A 20,003-nucleotide genomic window follows, 5' to 3' on the forward strand; every position below is an offset into this window, starting at 1 on the left:
TACAGATACCAATATCCAGCTTTACTATAGAGGTGAAATGAGTGGACTATATATGGAAAAAGTCCGAATCTGTACTTCCTGGAATATGGCTCAAAAGGCATTTAGCAGATGTTTTATACTGGATTAGTGATTATTAATTCTATCTGTATATATTTCAGAAAACATACCTGGATTTGAATCATCTGCTCTGTGGAAATTCAAGAAGCAGGCTGAGTGACACTGAACACCAGCATGCCCTTTGCCATATTACCTCATCATTATACTCTTATTTTCTTTCAATAATGCAAACATTAACTATGTAATATTTCTTGCAGAGACAGGATTTAGAAACCACAAGAGGATATTTATCAAAGAAAATGGAAACAACAGGGTGCTGAGAAAACCTGGTGCTAGTACAAATGCACACAAAACATTTAAAATAAAATTAGTATCAGAGTTGCTATAATTACCTTCCACCAAATGTTTCATTAATTTAACCCTCAGCTTTCTTATGTTAACATAAAAGCAATCACTCAGTACCCATCTTTACCTAACACTGCTTTTACTTCATCTCCTGCATGTATTTCCTTGCTATTTGTTTCCTATTATAAGAAAACACAGGCTGGATGCAGTGTGGCTCACACCTGTAATCCCAGCACTTTGGGAGGCCAAGGGGGTGGGTCGCTTGGGCCCAGGAGTTTGAGATCAGCCTGGGCAATATGGCGAAACCCCATCTCCACTAAAAATACAAAAATTAGCCTAGCGTGGTAGCACACACCTGTAGTCCCAGCTTCTCGGGAGGTTGGGGTGGGAGAATCACCTGAACGTGAAAGGTGGAGGGTGCAGTGAGCCAGTATCACGCCACTGCACTCCAGCCTAGGCAGCAGAGCAAGACTCTGTCTCAAAAAAAAAAGAAAAAAGAAATGCATTAAAAATTAGACTTACTATTAGTTCCATATATAACAGCATAATCTTTAATCTCTTGCACAAATAAAATAAAATTAGCTTTATGAGTCATTTTATTTTTATGGTTTTTTTTTTAAAAAGATGGTTAGTCTGCATTTCATTATTTAAAAGGCCAGTTTCCTGATCCTTTTTTCAACTACAGAGTCATCTCTTAAAATTTATGCTATGTGGAAAGTCTCAGATGTATTATGCCTTTGTCAGCTTACCATGAACACTTCCTAATGTAATATCCCCAGCAGCAGAAGACAGAAATGATGATTCTGTATAAAGATACTTGGCTTTCAGCAAACCATCTTCGGTAGATACAGTAACAGAACTTCCCTGCAGTTTATCTATGGTCACAGCCTAGTAAGAGAAAGACTAATCAGTTCATTATAAAACAAAGACTGGTAAAAAGCCAAAATGCTACCTGTGGAATCAGTGGATAACTACATAAAATGTTACTACCTAGTACACAATCACTTTATTGACTCTGATTCCCTACCTTTAATTACGAGATTCTGAGCAATAGTGCATTCTCTGCAGAATATGGAACAGATCCAATACATTCCCCCATTGACTTAGGTCTCCTTTAATTTCTCTTAATGTTTTATATGCTCTATATAAAATTCTTAATCTTTTATTAGATTTATTCCTTTTAGATATTTTTAAGTGCTATTGTACAAGGTATCTTTTGAAATTTCATTTTATCCTAATTGACTTTGTATTTAATCTTAATCCAACAACTTCACTAAACTCACTAATCCTAATAATTTATCTGTACTTTTAAAAATTATATATGTTATTATACTGTCTACAAGTGATGGCTTCATTTCCTCCCTTCCAATCCTTATATTAATACTTTTTTTCCTGCTTTTTCTTTCTTTTTCTTGCCTTAACATCTGTCTCAGGCCCCTAGTTCCACAGTGAATAGCAGCTAGCAGAAGCAATGGGACAGCAGGCATCCTTGTCTTATTCCTGTTCTCAAAAGAAAAGTTTACAACATTTCACCATTAAGCATGATGTTTGCTATAGATATTTTTAAAATAATTTTTATCAGATTAAGGACATTCCCTTCTATTTCAACTTTGTTTTATTGCTTTTGCTATTTAAATCATGAATAGGTTTTGAATTTTAGCACATACTTTATCTGATTCTATTGATTTATCATGATTTTTCTCTGTTAGTACATTAATGTAGTGAATATACTATTATTTCTAGAACTTTTCCACTTGACATCTAATAAGGCAGTAGCTTTCCACCAAACTAAATGGAAGGAATTTAAATTTACCTATTTAATGACAGAACAAAAAGTAGATTTAAAAATCAGTATCTTCCTGACAGAGGTATTGCTATAAATTTTCTTTTCTAGATGAAAAGAAAAATTTTTCACTTAGTTATTATGAATATATATATAAATACATATATATAGTTCTTACAAATAATGAAAGCCAAGTTTTAAGGAAGTACTGTGGCTTTGTAGCCCAGACTGAGAGGAAAACTGACAACTATGTCATCAATTCACCAAATAGACGAAATGGGTTTCTGTGTTCTCTGTTAAGTTATAAAACTAAACTTAGATACTGAAATTAACACAATTTAAAAACAGTCATGTAGAATAATGATGCTATTATTTATAATGCTCATTTGATTCTCACAATCTTGTTAAGTGGACAAAGCAAATATCACCATCCTGTTTGCTGAATAATGAAACTGAGTCTCTGGGAAGCTAACTGGTAGGTCTAGAACCCATCCAGTTATCTTTCCTGTGATTCCTTTACCTTTATCATCATCATCGTGGTAAGCATTACATTAGACTTAGCTATGTGCCAGACGTTGTTTTAAGTATTTTACCTGTATTAACTCATTTAATCCTCTTAATAGAGGATTTTTTGAGTTTGTTCTATTACTATTACCCAATTTTCCAAAAAACTGAGACACACAGAGGTTAAGTAATTTGTCCAGTTATAGAGCTTAGTGAATGGTGGAGCCAGAATTCAAACACAGGTAGTTTGGCTCTCAATATAGTCTGTGCTCTTAACTAATTCACTATATTTGTCTCTCAAATATCCAAATCACATTTCTATGAAAGTTGTGTATTAAAAGTTAATAGATTTCACAAGTATTTATTTTGTTTTATAAAAACTACAAACTTAGAAATATACATTAAAAATCAATACTATATGTAATAAAAATAGGAAAAAAAACCTAGACTGATTCTTGAGTACATAACAAAACTCAATCAAGAAATAAAATTGTATAATAGCAAGTAAAACACATGAATATTCAGTAAACCATAAACATTGGAACAAATAAATAACTGAGAGGAAACAGTGGCCAAGATATTCAAGGTAGCAAATGATTAAGATATTAAATTCTTTGATACTTATATTTGATTGCAAATGTTACAATATTCTAGTAACTTATTTCAATAACATTAGCCATCATTTACTGAGTTTGAAGGGGCTGTAAATTTGTCTAATTTCCCTCTTGCACCTCCAAGACCACAGCAATCTAAAAAGTAAAACTAAATGCCATCTCAAAAAAGCTGCAGCATAAGGCCACACAGTGTCTTTCAACACTTTCCTAGTTTAATTTACAGAGTATTTTTAAATGTTTAGGTTTAAACAACCCCCCACGGGGTCTAAGAGAAAGGTGATGGAAGATAAAACAACAGAAACGATTACTGTTATAACCTACCTTGTTTAATTATGCCAACAATAATCTACATATAAAATATGCTCACAACTCCTCCCCACCAACTCTCTGAAAATAAAGCTGACCATGGAGTATAGCAAATTTGTAGGAAGGTGATGGAAGATAAAACAACAGAAACAATTACTGTTATAGTCTATCTTGTTTAATTATGCCAACAATAATCTACATACAAAATATGCTTGCAACTCCTCCCCACCAATTATCTGAAAATAAAGCTGACTATGGAATTTAGCAAATTTATAAGAAACAAAAAAGCTCTTGCAAATTGTATAAGTGTAAAATAAAAGGAAACTTTTTCTCAAAGAGACATTATCAATCACATTTTTTAAATGACAATTTATAATTCCAAAATTATACCTTTACTCTTAATACTATGCTAAATAATCAAAAGCTACAAAAGGAGTTGATTAAAAAATACAAACTATCTTCCTATAACAACGAAAATTCCAATAGCTACTAAAAAAAAAAAAAAAAAAAAGCTGTGAGAGAGCAGTAAAGCTATCTAATGGTGCCACCTTGTGGAAAATACTGAAGAAAGCTGAGTTTTGAAACATCCTTCAATTTGCCTAAGGGCGAAGTAAAAAGGTCTTAGAAAATACTCAAATAAACCTAACACAAGAAAAATCCAATCCGGTTACTGGTGATATTACTTAATCATCTATTTTAATCTATGATCATAAAAATAAAAATCTTTTCAGAACTAGAGTTAAATAGTAAGCATTTAAGTTTTTATTGATTCCAGACTAGGAACTAAGTAACTGTCAAAAGTATTAAACCACAAACTAAAACTTAAGTTGTATATTATTTCATCACTTCAATTTCAAATTTGAATTTACTTATGAACTAAAATGCATTAAAAAGGGAATGTTATGCTACGAACTTTGTAGAACCTACCAACTTGGTGAGCCAAATGGAAGCAAAGTTGCAATTACTAAAAAAAAAGAAAGTTTCAATCTTACACTTTTATCTGATGCATGAATATCTATATTTCCATAAACTGTTCCCAAACAGATCACTTTGCCTCCTTTTGTTTGAACATGCAATTTTTGACCCTGAAAGACAAATTTAAAAATACATATAGTGAAAAAGAGAGTAAGTGTGACTTATACTAGTGAAACATTTTCAATATTTCTGTATTAATACTGACAAAGCAACAAAAGAACAATAAGGAATGAAATAGAAACTCACTGCTTCGAATAATGACCTCAACTGGAAAAAAATGTCAACTGCTGTTAAAGGGATTAAATAAGCCACTTGGACTCAAAGGGAAAAACAAGAGATACTTGGGTATTCTGGTAGCTTCACTGATGAAGGACTTGGGAATCAAAAATCACTGTGACCAGCTAACTAAATATCCACAGTGATGAAGATGACAATAATAATCAGTTACTATTCATCATTAATAACAATAATAGTTATCACTTATTTGGCATTTTCTCTGCACCAGATACCATGTTAGCTACTTCACATGAACTATCATTTAATCCTCACGACAAACCAGAGAGGTAAGTATTACATTTTTCCCATTTTACAGAGGAAGAATGCCAAGATTCAGAAAGGTAAATCACTTTATCAGGGTGACACAGAAAAAACCCCAAAATCTAAAGTAACGATTAGAATCAAGTTCTGTATGATTCCAAAGCCCACACTCTTAACGCTGGACCGGTCTGAAGGACAGAATACACATTAGGTTAACAGCCCACTTAAACCTTCTAGCACAACACATCCCAGAAACTAAGTAAAAATGCCTCCGAGCACAAAACAGCAGTCACAAGCCAGTTAGCCTATTCTGCAAGACAGAAAACAAAAGTATGTGTATGTGTGTGTGTGTGAGTGACTTGATTTTGGACTTGGGAACTATGGCAAACACTACTATTGGCTCATCAAAATCCATTTTTTTCCAAAGTAAAAGCAGTATAGCTTGACCCATGGCAAGACCACATTTTCCAGCTTCCTTTACCTCTTAGGTGGTGTTGTTACCAATATAACGTAAGTGGAAATGCTATATGCCATTTCCAGGTTGGTGCTTTTAGAACAAGTGTGCCTTCTCTGTGCTCTTCTCATTCCACCAAGTGGGTCCAGAATATAACAAGGCTCTAAAAGATGGCAGAGCCGGAAGACGGAAGGAACCTAGAATCACTGAATGAAAAAGACCCACCCATACACCTGGACACAAGTAAGAAATAAACTCATATTATATATGAGCCATTAGATGTTTGGTCTATTGTTTTTTGTTTTTGTTTTTGTTTTTAGACAGAGTCTCGCTCTGACGCCCAGGCTGGAGTGCAGTGGTGAGATCTCGGCTCACTGCAAGCTCCGCCTCCTGGGTTCAAGCGATTCTCCTGCCTCAGCCTCCCACGTAGCTGGGACTACAAGCGTATGCCATCACGCCAAGCTAATTTTTTGTATTTTTAGTAGAGATGGGGTTTCACCGTGTTGGCCAGGATAGTCTCGATCTCTTGACCTCGTGATCCACCCGCCTCAGCCTTCCAAAGTGCTGGGATTACAGGCATGAGCCACTGCACCCGGCCTAGTCTGATTTTTTTTAGAGTAATTTATTTTCCCTTCATCATTATATATGTCTTTAGTTTTATTACAGAAAGAGATATGGATCACTTGAGCCCAGATGTGTTCCCTTAATCATTATATATGTCTTTAGTTTTGTTACATAAAGAGATATGGATCACTTGAGCCCAGATGTTTGAGGATTCAGTGAGCTAGGATCGTGCTACTGTACTCCGGCGTGGGCAACACATCAAGACCCTGTCTCTTAAAGAAAAAAAAATCTGTACTATAGCATGGTTAACTACGTTATGCCCAGAGACGTGAGTCTGAAGTCAAATTATATTTAATATACTCCTTATCAAATATGTGATAAACCTTTGAAAAGACTATCCACAAAGCATTTGTTTTTTTTATTTTTTAATTATTTTAATTATTTTTATGTACAGAAAACACAACAGTGTACATTTAACCCAGTTTAGTGGCAAGTTCTTTAGCCTTTGCCTTTTCGAGCTTGGCAATGTGAGCCACAGACTTGGGACCCAGGACATTGCCGTCCCAGTGACAGTGGGGTCTCATCGTATCTGGCATTGTAATTGGTCCCGATAGCTTCCACCAGCTTAGCCAAAGCTCCTTTGTCTTCTGAGTTAACCTGTGTGAAGTCGACAGTGGTGTAGGTCTTCCTGTGAACTAGACATCCCAGTCTTGCCTTCCCCTTGATAATGCAGCAAGTGGCCCCCATTTTATGACACAAGACAGGCAGGAAAACAGTCAGCTCAATGGGATCCATGTCGTGTGCAGTCACCACCAGCTGAGCTTTCTTGTTACCCACAAAGGTGGTGATGGTGTTAACTCCTGCTCGAAAGACAGGTGGTCTCTTAATGGGGAGGTCCCCTTTGCCCACAACTCTGCCTGGGCCAACAGCCTCCGCTTCTTCTCTTGCTTTGTCTCTGGTCTGTATTTGTGGGCCAGCTTAAGCAGCTGAGTAGCTGTTTGGCCTTCCAGGGCCTGGGTGAACTGGTTAATCGCAGGAGGCACTTTCAGCTGCTTATAGAGTATGGATCTCTGCCATTGCAACCTGATATAGCGGGGCCATTTCACAAAGCAGGTGAGGTCTCTTTTGGGCTGGATGTCCTGTCCAATGCCAAAATTCTTAGGCCTTTTCTCAAACAGGGGATTCACCACTTTCTTGGCCTCCTGCTTCTTCACAAAAGCAGGGGCCAGAGCCAACTGCTTCCCCTTGGCCTCCTTTCCTTTCGGCATCTTGGGCGACGGGAGGCGCACACTTGTTGTTTTAAGTCAAGAACTCTTAACCAAGCTCACATGAACTTACAAAATTATAAGTAAAATTTCATAGACATGCATTTTTTTCTTCTTAAGGAGACAATTAGATTTTCTAAGAGGTCTAAGGTTCAAAAATAGTAAGAGCTACTGTTATAATTTAAAGCTCATCTAATTCCCAAAAAAATGTGAAGTTGATTATAGAATTTTTAAAAACATAAAACCAAATAGTTAAATGTTTAAATAAATCAGAAATTATTTAGAAAATAAATTATACTGCATTTAAAAAATGCAAATGTGTGACATTCAATTAGTTAAGGGTCTGTTGCCTAAAAAATTCACTTATCTTATTCCCTAAGGATGCTGTACAAATGTGGTCTTACCATATGTTTTGTCAGGACAATAAATAAAGGTGGAAAAAGCATGAGCTTGGAAATCAGAAAGACCCAAGGTCAAATCCCAGCTCAATTTTTTTTAGCTATGTGAACGCAAGTGAGTTCCTCAATCTCTTGGTGCCTTCTAGTTTCTTCCTTGATAAAATGGAGAAAATTCAAGGATTAAATGAAGGTTTAGCTAAAATTCCTGGTACATAATAAGGACTTATTAACAGTAGTTATTATTATTGCTATAAAAATTTTATTATGTAGGGCCGAGCATGGTGGCTCATGCCTGTAATCCCAGAACTTTGGGAGGCCAAGGTGGGGCGGATCATGTGAGGAAAGGAGTTCAAGACAAGCCTGGCCAACATGCCTGGCCAAAATTAGCCGAGCATGATGGCGGGTGCCTGTAATCCCAGCTACTCGGGAGGCTGAGGTGGGAGAATCACTTGAACCCAGGAGGCGGAGGTTGCAGTGAGCCAAGATTGTGTCATTGCACTCCAGCCTGGGCAACAGAGTGAGACTCCGCCTCAAAAAAAAAAATTTTTTTTTAATATGTAGGTCAACTATATTTCAAGTCCTTAAGTTAATGAAAGAGAAACATATCAACAGGTGACCACTAATTCAAGGTAATGATATTATTGTACGATACTTAAAACTTAAACCAGATATTTTACCAAAGTGTTCTCATTTGTGAATTGAAGTTAGTTAAATCCTATGATCTCAAGGATAATTCTCTTAACCCTTGGTATACCATTAGTATCCACAGGCGTAATTTTTCATGAATTTCTTGTTTTGAGTTATTTTATTTGTAAGAACTGATATTTCATGATTTCTGTTATTTCTTGGGAGGTCTTTCAAGGAATAAATAGAAAACATACTTACTTTTAAAAAAATAGAACAAAACTCATTCTATCCTGTAATTACCATTAATTGGTCCATTGGACTTTTATAAACCTGAAATACATTATGGGATAATAGTGTTCTTATTTTTAATTTTTTTTTGCTAATTCATCATCCTAGGAGTTATTTCATCATTGTTCATAAATGATTCCCAACTATGTTTTTTAAAAAAACTAAATAAGAAAACAGAAGAATGATGGACTTGCATAAAGCAATCATTCTCAACTGGAGATGATTTTGTCTCTAGAAGATATTTGGCAATGTCTGGAGACATTTTCCCTTGTCACAACTGAGGAGCATGCTACTGGCATCTAAAAGGTAGAGGCCAAAGATGGTGCTAAATATCCTATACTGCACAAGACAGGCCCCCACAACAAATCACCTGGCTGAAAAGGTTTGTATTGCCAAGGCTAAGAAACCATTTTTAATTTTATGCCTACAATGGCATAAAAGAAGAAAATCAACAGAGAAAGATCTTTCAGAACTATCAGATTAATCAAAACACAAATGCAGAGACAGCAGTATACTAGATTCTAATTTTGATTGTGAAATTGGAAATCTCAAACTCTTGAGTCTTCAGAGGACAAGTCTAGATTAGTTTTCTGAAACTTAAGTATCAATGACTGAACAAAATATTTCTAAGGACAAAAAAGAATTATGATATCCTCACCTAGTCATTCAACATGAAGACCTTATTATACAATCTTTTACAACAAGAATCTGAACCAACTTATTTTGCTGGAAGGACTTGTGATGGTAATGTTAATCTTTTATGATATTTGTGCCAAAAATTTATTTGAAATGATTCATATGTGGACACATGCTGATGGCAGATACGCAAATAAAGGTGGATGAAAGAAAAAATATGTAAAAATTAAAAATGCATCAAATTATTCTAACTAGTGTTTAGAAATCTAGAAATGAAAATATTTTGCAATTATGAAGCAAAGATGACTGACTTCAACAAAATTGCATGCTTTCAAAGTTCACAAAAGTATCAAGTTTTGACTATGCAAATGCAAGAAGCACTAAGAGTAACGATAAGCTAGCACCTATCAGAGAGGTATTTCAAACTATTTACAGCTAACACCAGTCTAATCTTTAAAAAATTAAATATAGGTCAGTCATGGTGACTCACACCTGTAATCCCAGCACTTCATGAGCCCAAGGCAGGAGGATCACTTGAGCCCATGAGTTCAAGACCAGCCTGGGCAATACAGTGAGACCCTGTCTCTACAAAGAAAACACTAAAAAAAAAAAAAATTAATTACAGCCGGGCACAGTGGCTCATGCCTGTAATCCTAGTACTTTGGGAGGCCAAGGCAGGCGGATCACGAGGTCAGGAGATCGAGACCAGCCTGGCCAACATGGTGAAACCCTGTCTCTACTAAATATACAAAAATTAACTGAGTGTGGTGGTGCATGCCTGTAATCCCAGCTACTTGGGAGGCTGAGGCAGGAGAATTGCTTGTACCAGGGAGTCAGAGGTTGCAGTGAGCTGAGATTGCACCACTGCACTCCAGCCTGGTGACAGAGTAAGACTCCGTCTCAAAAAAAAAAAAAAATTTAATTACAAAACAAGATGAATCATATGTTACTTTGCACAAATAACTACTTAATCCTTAAGTAATGAGCTACCTGGTACATTAAAAATGTGATTAAAGTCATCTAATATTTAAGCACATTTATAGTGCATAAAGATTCTTCCTTACTCTTTAATAAAATGGAAGAAAATCATTTGTGGAAACTAAAATTTCTTTAGTAAGATTTCAGAATACTAGGAAAATACTATTAGTTTCACTGTACACTTTGAAATTAAATCAAAAAGAAATTTGAGGCAAAACCTCAAAACTGCTATAACCTCTGTACTTTACTAGAACTGATTTCAAGGCAAAATGTTTGCCAAGGACTTTCTGAGAGATGAATAAATGACAATGTTCTGAAAAACAGAAGAATCTCTTGAGTTTGATAGTACGATTCATAGCTTAAGGCTTTTAAAAAAATAATAGTGAAATAAAATTAGAAAAATGCTATACCTTAACAGACTGCAAGATGCTAGTCCCATGCTCTGTTTCAATTTTGCAGTTATCACCCTCAATACTTTGAACTTTTACACAGCCAGACCCTGATGACTTGATATCTAAACCTAGAAGTAAAAAAAGAAAAAAGCAAGTTAGTACTGCAGTTTATAAGCTCCAAAGCATTTTAACCTAGAAACCCAACTCCTCAGTTATGTCCATAATATTGCTGAATCCTGGAAAGTGCATACTGTAAAGGTAAGGGGTCTTCTACCATGGCAACGGGACCAAATACAATAGCCTTTCTGCCCGTTTTTAGAAACAGAGCAGTTATTTCTACTGGCCTAAATCACCTAAAGAGAACTAACATAGATGGGAAGTAAAGGAGACTACGATTCTGTTAAGTACTCCTGTGAAAGACTGTAGAAGCCTCTTCCCCAGTATATATGATCATGACTTAGGTTTTCAAATCCTATGTCTAACCTTTCATACTTAAAAAATGAAAATATTACCATGCAACTATATCACAAGGTATTTGAAGTAATTTTTTAAAAATGGGAACAACTTTGAAAAACCTAATATATACTATTAAAACTACAAGATTAGGCCATGAGCCGTGGCTCATGCCTGTAATACCAGCACTTTGGGAGGCCGAGGAAGGAGGATTGCTTGAAGCCCAGGAGTTCAAGACCAGCCTGGACGACGTGGCAAAACTCCCTTTCTACAAAAAAACAAAAACATTAGCCAGGCATGGTAGCATGCACCTGTAGTCCCAGCTACTCAGGAGGCGGAGGCGAGAAGATTGCTTAAAACCGTGAAGTCAAGACTGCAGTGGGCCATGATTGTGCACCTGTACTCCAGCCTGCATGGCAGAGTGAGTGAGATGCAGTCTCAAAAAAAACCAAAACAAACAAACAAAAAACCCCACAAGATTGTGGACAAATGGCAGTGGTATATGAAGCAAGTTTGGAAAATAAGGAATTACAAATGCCATCCTTGGCTGTCTATTTAATATGTAACTGCAGGCATCGCTGTATACAAATTTTAAAAATTAAAAACACTGATATTTAATTTGGAATTAACATAAATATTGATGATTTCTCTTAAAGTAGGCAAGACCCGCCCCCCCGACTTGATTCCTGAAACCACAAATAGTACCAAATCCTATATATTCTGTTTTTTCCTGTATACATATCAATGATCAAGTTTAATTTATAAACTAGGCATAGTAAGAGATGAACAACAATAATAATAAATACAGCAATTAACAATATACTGTAATAAAAGTTATATTACTGTGATCTGTCAAAATATCTTAATATTTTCCTACAACAGTTGAGGCAGGTAACAAACTCAGATAGCCAAACGGTGGATAAGGGAGGACTACGGCATCTACTATTTGGGCAACTGTAAGCATTATAAAAGATGATCTTAAAAATGCTAAATGCTATTATTATTACCATCATCATCATCATCATCATCAATATCTTCCTTCAGTCCCAGGAAGAATGACAGTCTGGGGAGCCCTTCCTAGAAAAGTGTGTGTGTGTACACAGTGGCTTGCCATTTAGGAAAACCTAAGAAAGGTATCTTGCAGGCATTATTATTGAAGCTTCCTAGGCAGGCTTACCATGTGTTTTTCTTCAAAGCTTGCTACTCATGGAAAACTTAGGCCAAAAAGAATGGAAACATAACAGTAAGAAGCTGGGCGCCCGTCTAAAACCAAATACTCAAACCAGGTGATACCTGGAACATCCTATTGACTGGGCTGTTTTGGGACACACCCCCAGGCTGTGAGCAAGGGGAAATGTAGATGGACTGCCATACCATTGAATGAATTGTCAAGAAACTTCAACCTTGAAAAATAAGCCAGTTTGCTAATGACAATGGGATAAAGAAGAACACAAGCGGCTCCAGAAATAGAATTTGACCTGGATTATACCAAATCATGTTTCCATTCGATGTATAAAATTTCTATAATTGGGAACCTAATTTTTTAAATACTACTCGGATACTCAAGAATAGAACAGAGGAAAAGTTGCATTTCCGAAGGGGCCAACTGTAAATTAGGTTTAGAAAGCCAGGACCAATTAAAAGTGCACGTCGACCAAATTTATTAAGTTCACTGTGCGTTCCCTGGGACCCAAACCCGTTGTCACTTCACTTGCCAAACTTCAGGGGCGCGTTCACCTCCACGGACGCCTGGGGGTGGATAGTATCAGACACAATGGCCATCTCCTCCAGATCCTCGTCGTACTTCACCTGCAGGCCGTCCAGGCCCCGCACGCCGCCCTCCACGCCGCACACCGCGACCAGCACGCGGTCGCCATCCGGGTAGGTGAGGGGGTCCAGGGGCCTCACGGCCAGGTGGCATGGGAGCCGCGCCCGCAGCCGACCGAACGGGCTCACCTGCAGTGTCCACTCCTTCAGAGTTCGGCGCGCCGGGCCAGGTGGAGGGACCTCAGTCTCCGATCCGGGCCAGCGCTCGCCCCTACCTGAGCTGTACGGCCTGGCTTGGCAAGCCCAGCAAGACCAGCGCCCAGCGCCAGCCCACAGTCGGACCTGACGGAGACAGAGACGGAAGCAGCCAAGCTCCCAACCTGAACAGGGGGCAAGCATGGCGCGCCTCTCTCGCCAGTCCTCAGAACACTTCAGCCACAGGGAGGGTCACTTGCCACGGCCAATCGACTTGGCCACTGTGCCGCCTCAAGTCAAATAGGAGACGTAAGTCAGGGTTTGCTGAAACAAGAGCGAGCCGGTTGGCTTGACTAGGCGATGTAAACATCAGCTGCGTAATCCCCAGGGGCAAGTTGGGATTTGAAAGCTCTGAACTCTGACCTGGACCCCTTGCCTAAGTCCACCCCCTTTCGCTAAGGCCGACGGGATACGTAGTTCTAAAGCGGTGGAAAGTCGCAGAGCTCTGCCTCTTAGAAACCACATATCCCAGGAGGCAATGCGCAGGGGAGCACGGGTAAGAGGGCAGGTGTTAGAATCGCTGGAAAGGCGGGCGCCCTTTGTCTCAAGACCATTGGCTATTGGAGGGGCGGTACATGGGAGGCCACTGGCCAATGGGAAGCACGGAAGGGGGCACCGAGGGTAAAGCTGCGTGGTCACCTTGGATACCAAGGACGCGACTTCTTGTTTGGAGAGGGTGGAGCTTTGGAGTGAGACCCAGGAGGCCAAATCCCAAAGAGAAAAATAGGAGCCTAAATAAGGATCAGGACCAAGGGAAGGGGTAAGAAACTGCGCTTTTTAAGATGACAACTAGGTGCAAACTAGGAGTAACCTCTGTGGATGTCAAGATCCAAGCTTCACTAACCTAGTGCGGGCATCTCCAGGGCATGGAGAATGCCTTGGTAAGAGAGTAAAGAGCAAGATTGGTGCTTTTTGAGGGAATTGCCTCTTTGGAAGTGTATTCCCTCCTATATTCCAAATATAGGAATAGAGTACTTGCTCCGTCCTGACCCTAAGTGACCTTACTTTGGGTTTTAATTTTTTCACTTTAAAAATGTAGATAATAATACCTTCCTTGCCTTGTCTCAAAGGGTTTTTGTAAGGATCAAGTAAGAAAATGGATGGGACCGTGGTGCACAGTCTACAAAATTACCGTGTAAAGTACTGTATTTTTATTTCAACGTACTTAACATTGATTCTGAGTTACCAAGAAAATTATGAGAGATCAGAACTTGTTTTGAGAATAGCATTGATCTCTTTGACTACAAATGATCATCAGTTTTAGAGTGAAAAAGAAAAAAAGACACAAAAAAGAGAGTCACCATGGTGCGGTGGAAAGAGCAGGGACAAGGGTCAGATTATTTTCCTGGCTCTGCCACTGCTTCATCTGTGTCACCTAGACCTGTTTCTTTAGTTTTAAAATGAAGAAAGATGGTTCTAAATGACCCTATAAGGTGTGTGTGTGTGTGTGTGTGTGTGTGTGTGTTTACCTTTTATAATTCTATGGGCAGTAAAATAATGGGAACAGAAAGATTTATTTTCTTCTTTTTTTCTTCTTTCCTGCCTGGTTTCTCTCTCCCCCTCTGTGCCCCTACTTCCTCCTAAAATGTATTCCCTAAATTATTTAGCCAAGACACCTGCAAACACTAACATTTCATAAAATGCAAGTGCCTTAAAAAGTTGAAGCCCTTACCCAAGTACAATGACCAGAATTCTTGGGGCTATCGTGATAGATAGACTGGGCTAAAGTTCTCATGGGTACAAGTCTCAGGTTCTCTGCTAGCCACTACCTTTTTAAAATTTTTAAAAATTCAGTGTTCTCTTAAGTTATCATTGCCTCTTTTCTGTCCTTCTAGTCCTTGCTCCCTCCTTATTCTTCTTTCGGTGAAGACTCACTCATTATAGGTGCTAGCTCGGGTTCAGCAAGGGCCCACTGCAATAGTTCTTTTCTTGTCTTTGTGTCTCATTGGTTATAATTATTCAGAATAATCTTCAAACTATTTTTTATGAAAATTGACAGGTGTAACTTTGAAAAGAAATTTGAAAAAGGCACTGGTTTAAGGAAGTTGAGAATGTACTCAAATTTTCTGTAGAAACACTAGACATTTTTAGATTAAATATTAATTCTTAATAGTTAATTCTGTGTCTATGGTAATTTTTCCGTTTCTGAGACAAACTAAGTTAATGGAATTGGCAACTGAACTATAATTTTCTATGTTGCATAATCATTATCTTACTTTTTCAAATAAAAACCAAATAGAATTGACTGAAAATTTACTTTGCTGATCATACAAGGTTGAAAATGGAGAAAATTATTAATATTAAGATTGGTATAAAATAGTTAAAGTTATAGACACTTAAAAACAGTATAATGAGTATCAAATCTGTCCACATATCAACAATGATTAATAAAAGTTGTATCTTCCATCCATATGACATTATAATTGTCAAACCATGTTCACATGCGTCATCTCACTGTATCCTCACTAATTAGGAGGGAAATTATTCTCCTCACACTATAGATGAGGAAACAGATTCAGAAACATTAAGATTAAGCAATTAGAAGGTCTGGCCCTTTTATCACTCTACCAAAACGTCCATTTTCCTGACACCTTTGAAGAAAAAATGAAATTATTCACCTCATAAGTAGAAAATTATATACAACTTTTTTCTCCTTATTTAGAGTTTGTTTCTAAGATATTTTCACATCTTAGTTTCAAAAGCTATTTCCATGGTCATGAGCATATACTTCTGGTAGGAGTGTTAAGTTAGCACAAAATTTTTAGAGTTCAATTCAGCAATAAGAATGAAAAGCTTTTTCTATGACTCAGAAATTGTGCTTTTGGGGATGTAAGCATAAAATTAGGGATCCTCAAGGAATTACGTTTTATAGGGTTACTTGTAAGAGAAAATAATTGCATCAATTTAAATGCTCCCTGGCCAGGTGCAGTGGCTCATGCCTGTAATTTCAGCACTTTGGGAGGCTGAGACGGGTGGATCACCTGAGGTCAGGAGTTCAGGACCAGCCTGGCCAACATGGTGAAACTCCATCTCTACTAAAAATTAAAAAAATTAGCTTGGCGTAGTGATGGACGCCTGTAATCCCAGCTACTCAGGAGGCTGAGACAGGAGAATCACTTAAACACAGGAGGTAGAGGTTGCAGTGAGCCGAGATCACACCACTGCACTCCAGCCTGGGCGGCAAGAGTGAAACTCTGTCTCAAAAAAAAAATGTTAAATGCTCCCAAATAAGACAGTGTTACATAAATTAGTATATAGCTGATATATTATGCAACAATTTAAACATTATATCTTGATATGGGAAATAGTCCATATATAAAGTGAAAAGAATATATACAAAATTGCACGTATAGTATGATCTCAATTGTGTAATAATAATAATAAATTTAACATAAAATTATACTTTACAGAAACAATTCCAGAGGGATATATACCACTTGATAACAGTTGTTATCTTTAAGCAGTGATATGATGAGTGGTTACTGCAATTTTTTGTGTGTTATCAATAGTGAAAATATATTACATTTATAAGAAAACAATTTTAAAGCATTTCTTAGCATATATTGTTTCCTAAAACTGACTCAAATAATCAGATGGGCAGAAGATTTCTTACCATCTAGATATAAATGTCAACGAATATTTTATTTAATGATTTATGTTCAATAAATGGACAGCAGAGGTCATAAGAGAGTTTTCGGAAGAAAAGGTAACCAAAACAAAGAATTCAGCAATTTAGCTTAAGAGAAAAGCCATAAGAATTTAACTTTCTGAATTATAAACTATTTAAAAAGAGATATATCTTATGACTTCTATTATTCTTATGAAATATTAATAAACTCAACAATCTTAACTAATAACTATCAACATTGAGAAGTATTTAATGAATATATATAGGTACTAATTCTATTTGAAATCTCTATGTGAAACTGCAAATAGACAGTTTTATTTCTTCCTTTCTCATCTGTATGGCTTTTCTTTCCTAGTGTTATTGCACTGGCTAAGACCGCCACTACAATATTGAGTTGGAGTGGCAAAAGCAAAAATCCTTGATTTATTTCCTATTTATGAGGGAAATTTCAACAACAATTAGGAAGTTAGCGGTAGATTTTTAAAGATGCCCTTTAGCAAGTTAAGGAAGTTTACTTTCTAATTTGCTTAGACTTTTTATCATAAGTGAATGTTGCATTTTGTCAAATGCTTTTTCTGTATCTATGAAGATGATCATATTGTTTTTCTTCTAATTTATTGATATGGTGTATTACAGTGATTGATTTTCAAGTGTTTCATTCCCTCAATAAGCTACATTTCATCATGTTATTGTCAGGGAGTTTTGGGTTGTCAGTTTCCTGGCCAGAAACCTCTGTGGCCACAGCACCTTTGCCCGAATTCTTGTCCTGCATCCAGGAAGAATGAGGTACGCAGACAAGTGAAGGGTGAACGAGACGAAGATGAGCTTTATTAAGTGTTACAAGAGCTCAGAGGAGACCCACAGTGGGTAGCTCCTCTCTGTAGGAAGATCATCTGTCCAGCATTCAGTTCTCATTAGAGAGGTGGCCCTGGAGAGGGTAGCTCCTCTCTACTACTGGTTGTCCCAGTGTCTGCAGCTCTCAGTGGAGAGGAGGCCCTGGAGAGGGTGCCTCCTGTCTGCTGGCAGGTTGTCTCTGAAGCTCTCGGCAGAGACGGTAGCTCCTTTCTGCAGCTGGTCCTTGTGTAGTCTGTCTACCCTCTTTGTCCTTTGGCCATCCTCTGCCCTGCTCTGGCTGAGCCCAGGGCTTTTATGGACCTCAGAGGGGAGGAAGTGCATGCTGATTGGTCCATGGGCAGCCATGGGCTGCTGGAAGAGGCCCCATGAGTCCCCAGACTGGTATGCAGGACTGGCAGTTGGCCCCCAGCCTTCAGGCCCTCCCTGGACTGAAGGTAGAGCCTTACTGGGGACCTGCCCCCTTCCACCCAAGAATCTGTCTGCCTCCCGCTGCCATTCATGGCCCCAGGGCTCAACCCCAACCCCACTCCAAGATATGAGCCAGCTCCAGGAGAGGAGAGAGGTCAGGCTGCGGGAGCAGACACCCCAAGCCTGCAGGGATGGGGGGCATTCCGGAGCACCAGAGGGTACAGGCTGCAGAGATGCCTGGGTCCCGTGGGTGAGAGGGCAGTGGCAGCTGCACCCAGGAAGCTCCCGCAGGCCAACTCAGCAGGGGCAGGATTCCCCAGCTCCTGCCTGCTCCATGTTGTGGGAGGCCCAGGTCTGCAGCTGCTGGTCAGGCGGCTGCAGCTGCACCCAAAAGGGCAGATCCTGCCTGTTCCCAGCCCCACTTCAAGAGCGCAGGGAGGCTCAGATCTACAGCTGCAGTTTGGGCGGCTGTAGCACCGTCCAGGAGGGTGGGGCTCCTGACTGCCCGATGGAGTGGGAGGCCTGGGTCTGCAGTCCCAGCCTTTCCTCCCTACTGCAGCCAGCGTGATGGCACCAGCCACTGCCATCATTATCTTTTCTATAAATTGCTAGATTCAACTTGCTAAATTTGTGAGGATTTTTACATTTTATTTTCATGAAGGATATTGGTCCAAAGTATTCTTTCATGTCTTTTTCTGGTTTTGATATTAGGGTAAAATTAGAAGGGCAAATGTTGCCTCTTTTATTTTATGGAAGATTGTTAGAAAATTGTTAATATGGTTTAGTTTTATTTGTCCTGCTCAGAAGTCAATATGCTTTCTTTGTCTAAAGTCTCCAATTTATAAACCTTCAGCGTTTCCTTGCTCTTTCTATTCTTTACTTTTGGAGCTCTCATTTAGACATGTATTTTAATTTCTCATTCTGTCATCCATCTCTCTTAACTGTGTTTATATGATTTATGCCTCTTCATCTTTTTGTATTTCATTCTGGATGATTTCCTCAAATCTATGTTCTAATTCATTAATTCCTTCCCAATCTTTGCTAATCCATTGTTTAATATCTGCATTGAATTTTTCATCCCAATGACTATATTATCATTTCTAGAATATTTATTTTGTTCTTTAAAAAATCTGTTTTCTCTTATTTTAAACTGCTCCGTTTATTTTACTGTGGTTTCTTTACCTTCTCTTGCCTTTTTAATTATTTTAAACATACTGATGCAAAATTATTCTAGTCTGTTCTGTTATGAGGTTGCTGTTTCTCTTTTGCTACATAAACAAACTCTGTCTCATGGTGGTTTATTTCTTGTCATGGCTTATAAATTTTTATTTATAGCTCATCTTCAGCGGGAGTTCTCTTTTCTGAAAATCCTTTACATTCTAGATTACAATAAAATTTTTCTTGTTCCCTGTAGAACAATTTTGGATTTGCTTCAGTCAGAACTCGACCAATTTCCATGGTCATGGGCCAGGTTTTCGATTTTTATTTTCTTTTATTTTTGCTTCATTTCCTTCTGTGCAAAGTAATTCATTCATACAAAAGAATAAAGTATGAATAAAGTCTAAAGAATAATAGTAAAAACAACATCTTTATGCCTAACACCCAGTTTAAGAAATAAGACATACCAATAAGTTTCAGTTTCCTTGTTTCTTTTTTCCTCCTTTATCTTCTGGCTTTCACTTAAAAGCAGGCTGAATTGAGAACTGTGTAGAAGAAAAGGGGCTCCTGCCACACAGAAATTGTAGGGAAATCCCGATTTTTTTCTTTCCGTTTTGGTCTGCTGGCCCTGCCACAAAGCCAGCTCCAAACATAGATTTGCACTGCCGCTGCCAGGCTGTGAGGTTTCCTAAGAATAAAAGAGAACACTGTCTCTCTGAATAGAGGAACTGGAAAGAGAGTGTGTCGGGGAATCCC

General features: G+C 38.1%; 2 protein-coding genes and 1 pseudogene across 16 annotated transcripts in view; 1 reads left to right on the forward strand and 2 right to left on the reverse strand.

The window, feature by feature from the left end:
• Nucleotides 1-13,583, reverse strand: part of LOC107973219 (protein FAM185A) — a 59,303-nt gene extending 45,720 nt beyond the window's left edge. For 2 of the 3 annotated variants that reach the window (XM_054655897.2, XM_054655896.2), the window contains exons 1-4: nucleotides 12,892-13,577; nucleotides 10,742-10,851; nucleotides 4,602-4,694; nucleotides 1,152-1,290 (exon numbers count right to left, since the gene is read on the reverse strand). In XM_054655897.2, the coding sequence (XP_054511872.1) occupies nucleotides 1,152-1,290; nucleotides 4,602-4,694; nucleotides 10,742-10,851; nucleotides 12,892-13,342 (793 nt within the window). In that variant the 5' untranslated portion in view covers nucleotides 13,343-13,577. Of the gene's footprint in view, nucleotides 1-1,151; nucleotides 1,291-4,601; nucleotides 4,695-10,741; nucleotides 10,852-12,891 lie in introns of all 3 variants that reach the window. The other variant, XM_063814633.1, reaches the window with a different exon arrangement.
• The window catches only part of CCDC146 (coiled-coil domain containing 146), a 256,062-nt gene that overhangs the window by 74,492 nt on the left and 161,567 nt on the right, over nucleotides 1-20,003 (forward strand). For 6 of the 13 annotated variants that reach the window (XM_063813796.1, XM_063813788.1, XM_063813791.1 and 3 more), the window contains exon 1: nucleotides 13,830-13,958. The exons of 1 other annotated variant lie outside the window; for it this stretch is intronic. Coding sequence is in view for 1 of the 12 variants with exons in the window: in XM_054687087.2 (XP_054543062.1) it covers nucleotides 13,774-13,958 (185 nt within the window). In the remaining 11 variants the exon portion in view is untranslated. 13 annotated transcript variants of the gene reach the window in all.
• LOC134810460 (large ribosomal subunit protein eL8-like) lies at nucleotides 6,548-7,894 on the reverse strand (annotated as a pseudogene).

The sequence above is a fragment of the Pan troglodytes genome, chromosome 6 (genome assembly GCF_028858775.2).
Source record: "Pan troglodytes isolate AG18354 chromosome 6, NHGRI_mPanTro3-v2.0_pri, whole genome shotgun sequence".
Lineage (NCBI taxonomy): Eukaryota > Metazoa > Chordata > Mammalia > Primates > Hominidae > Pan > Pan troglodytes.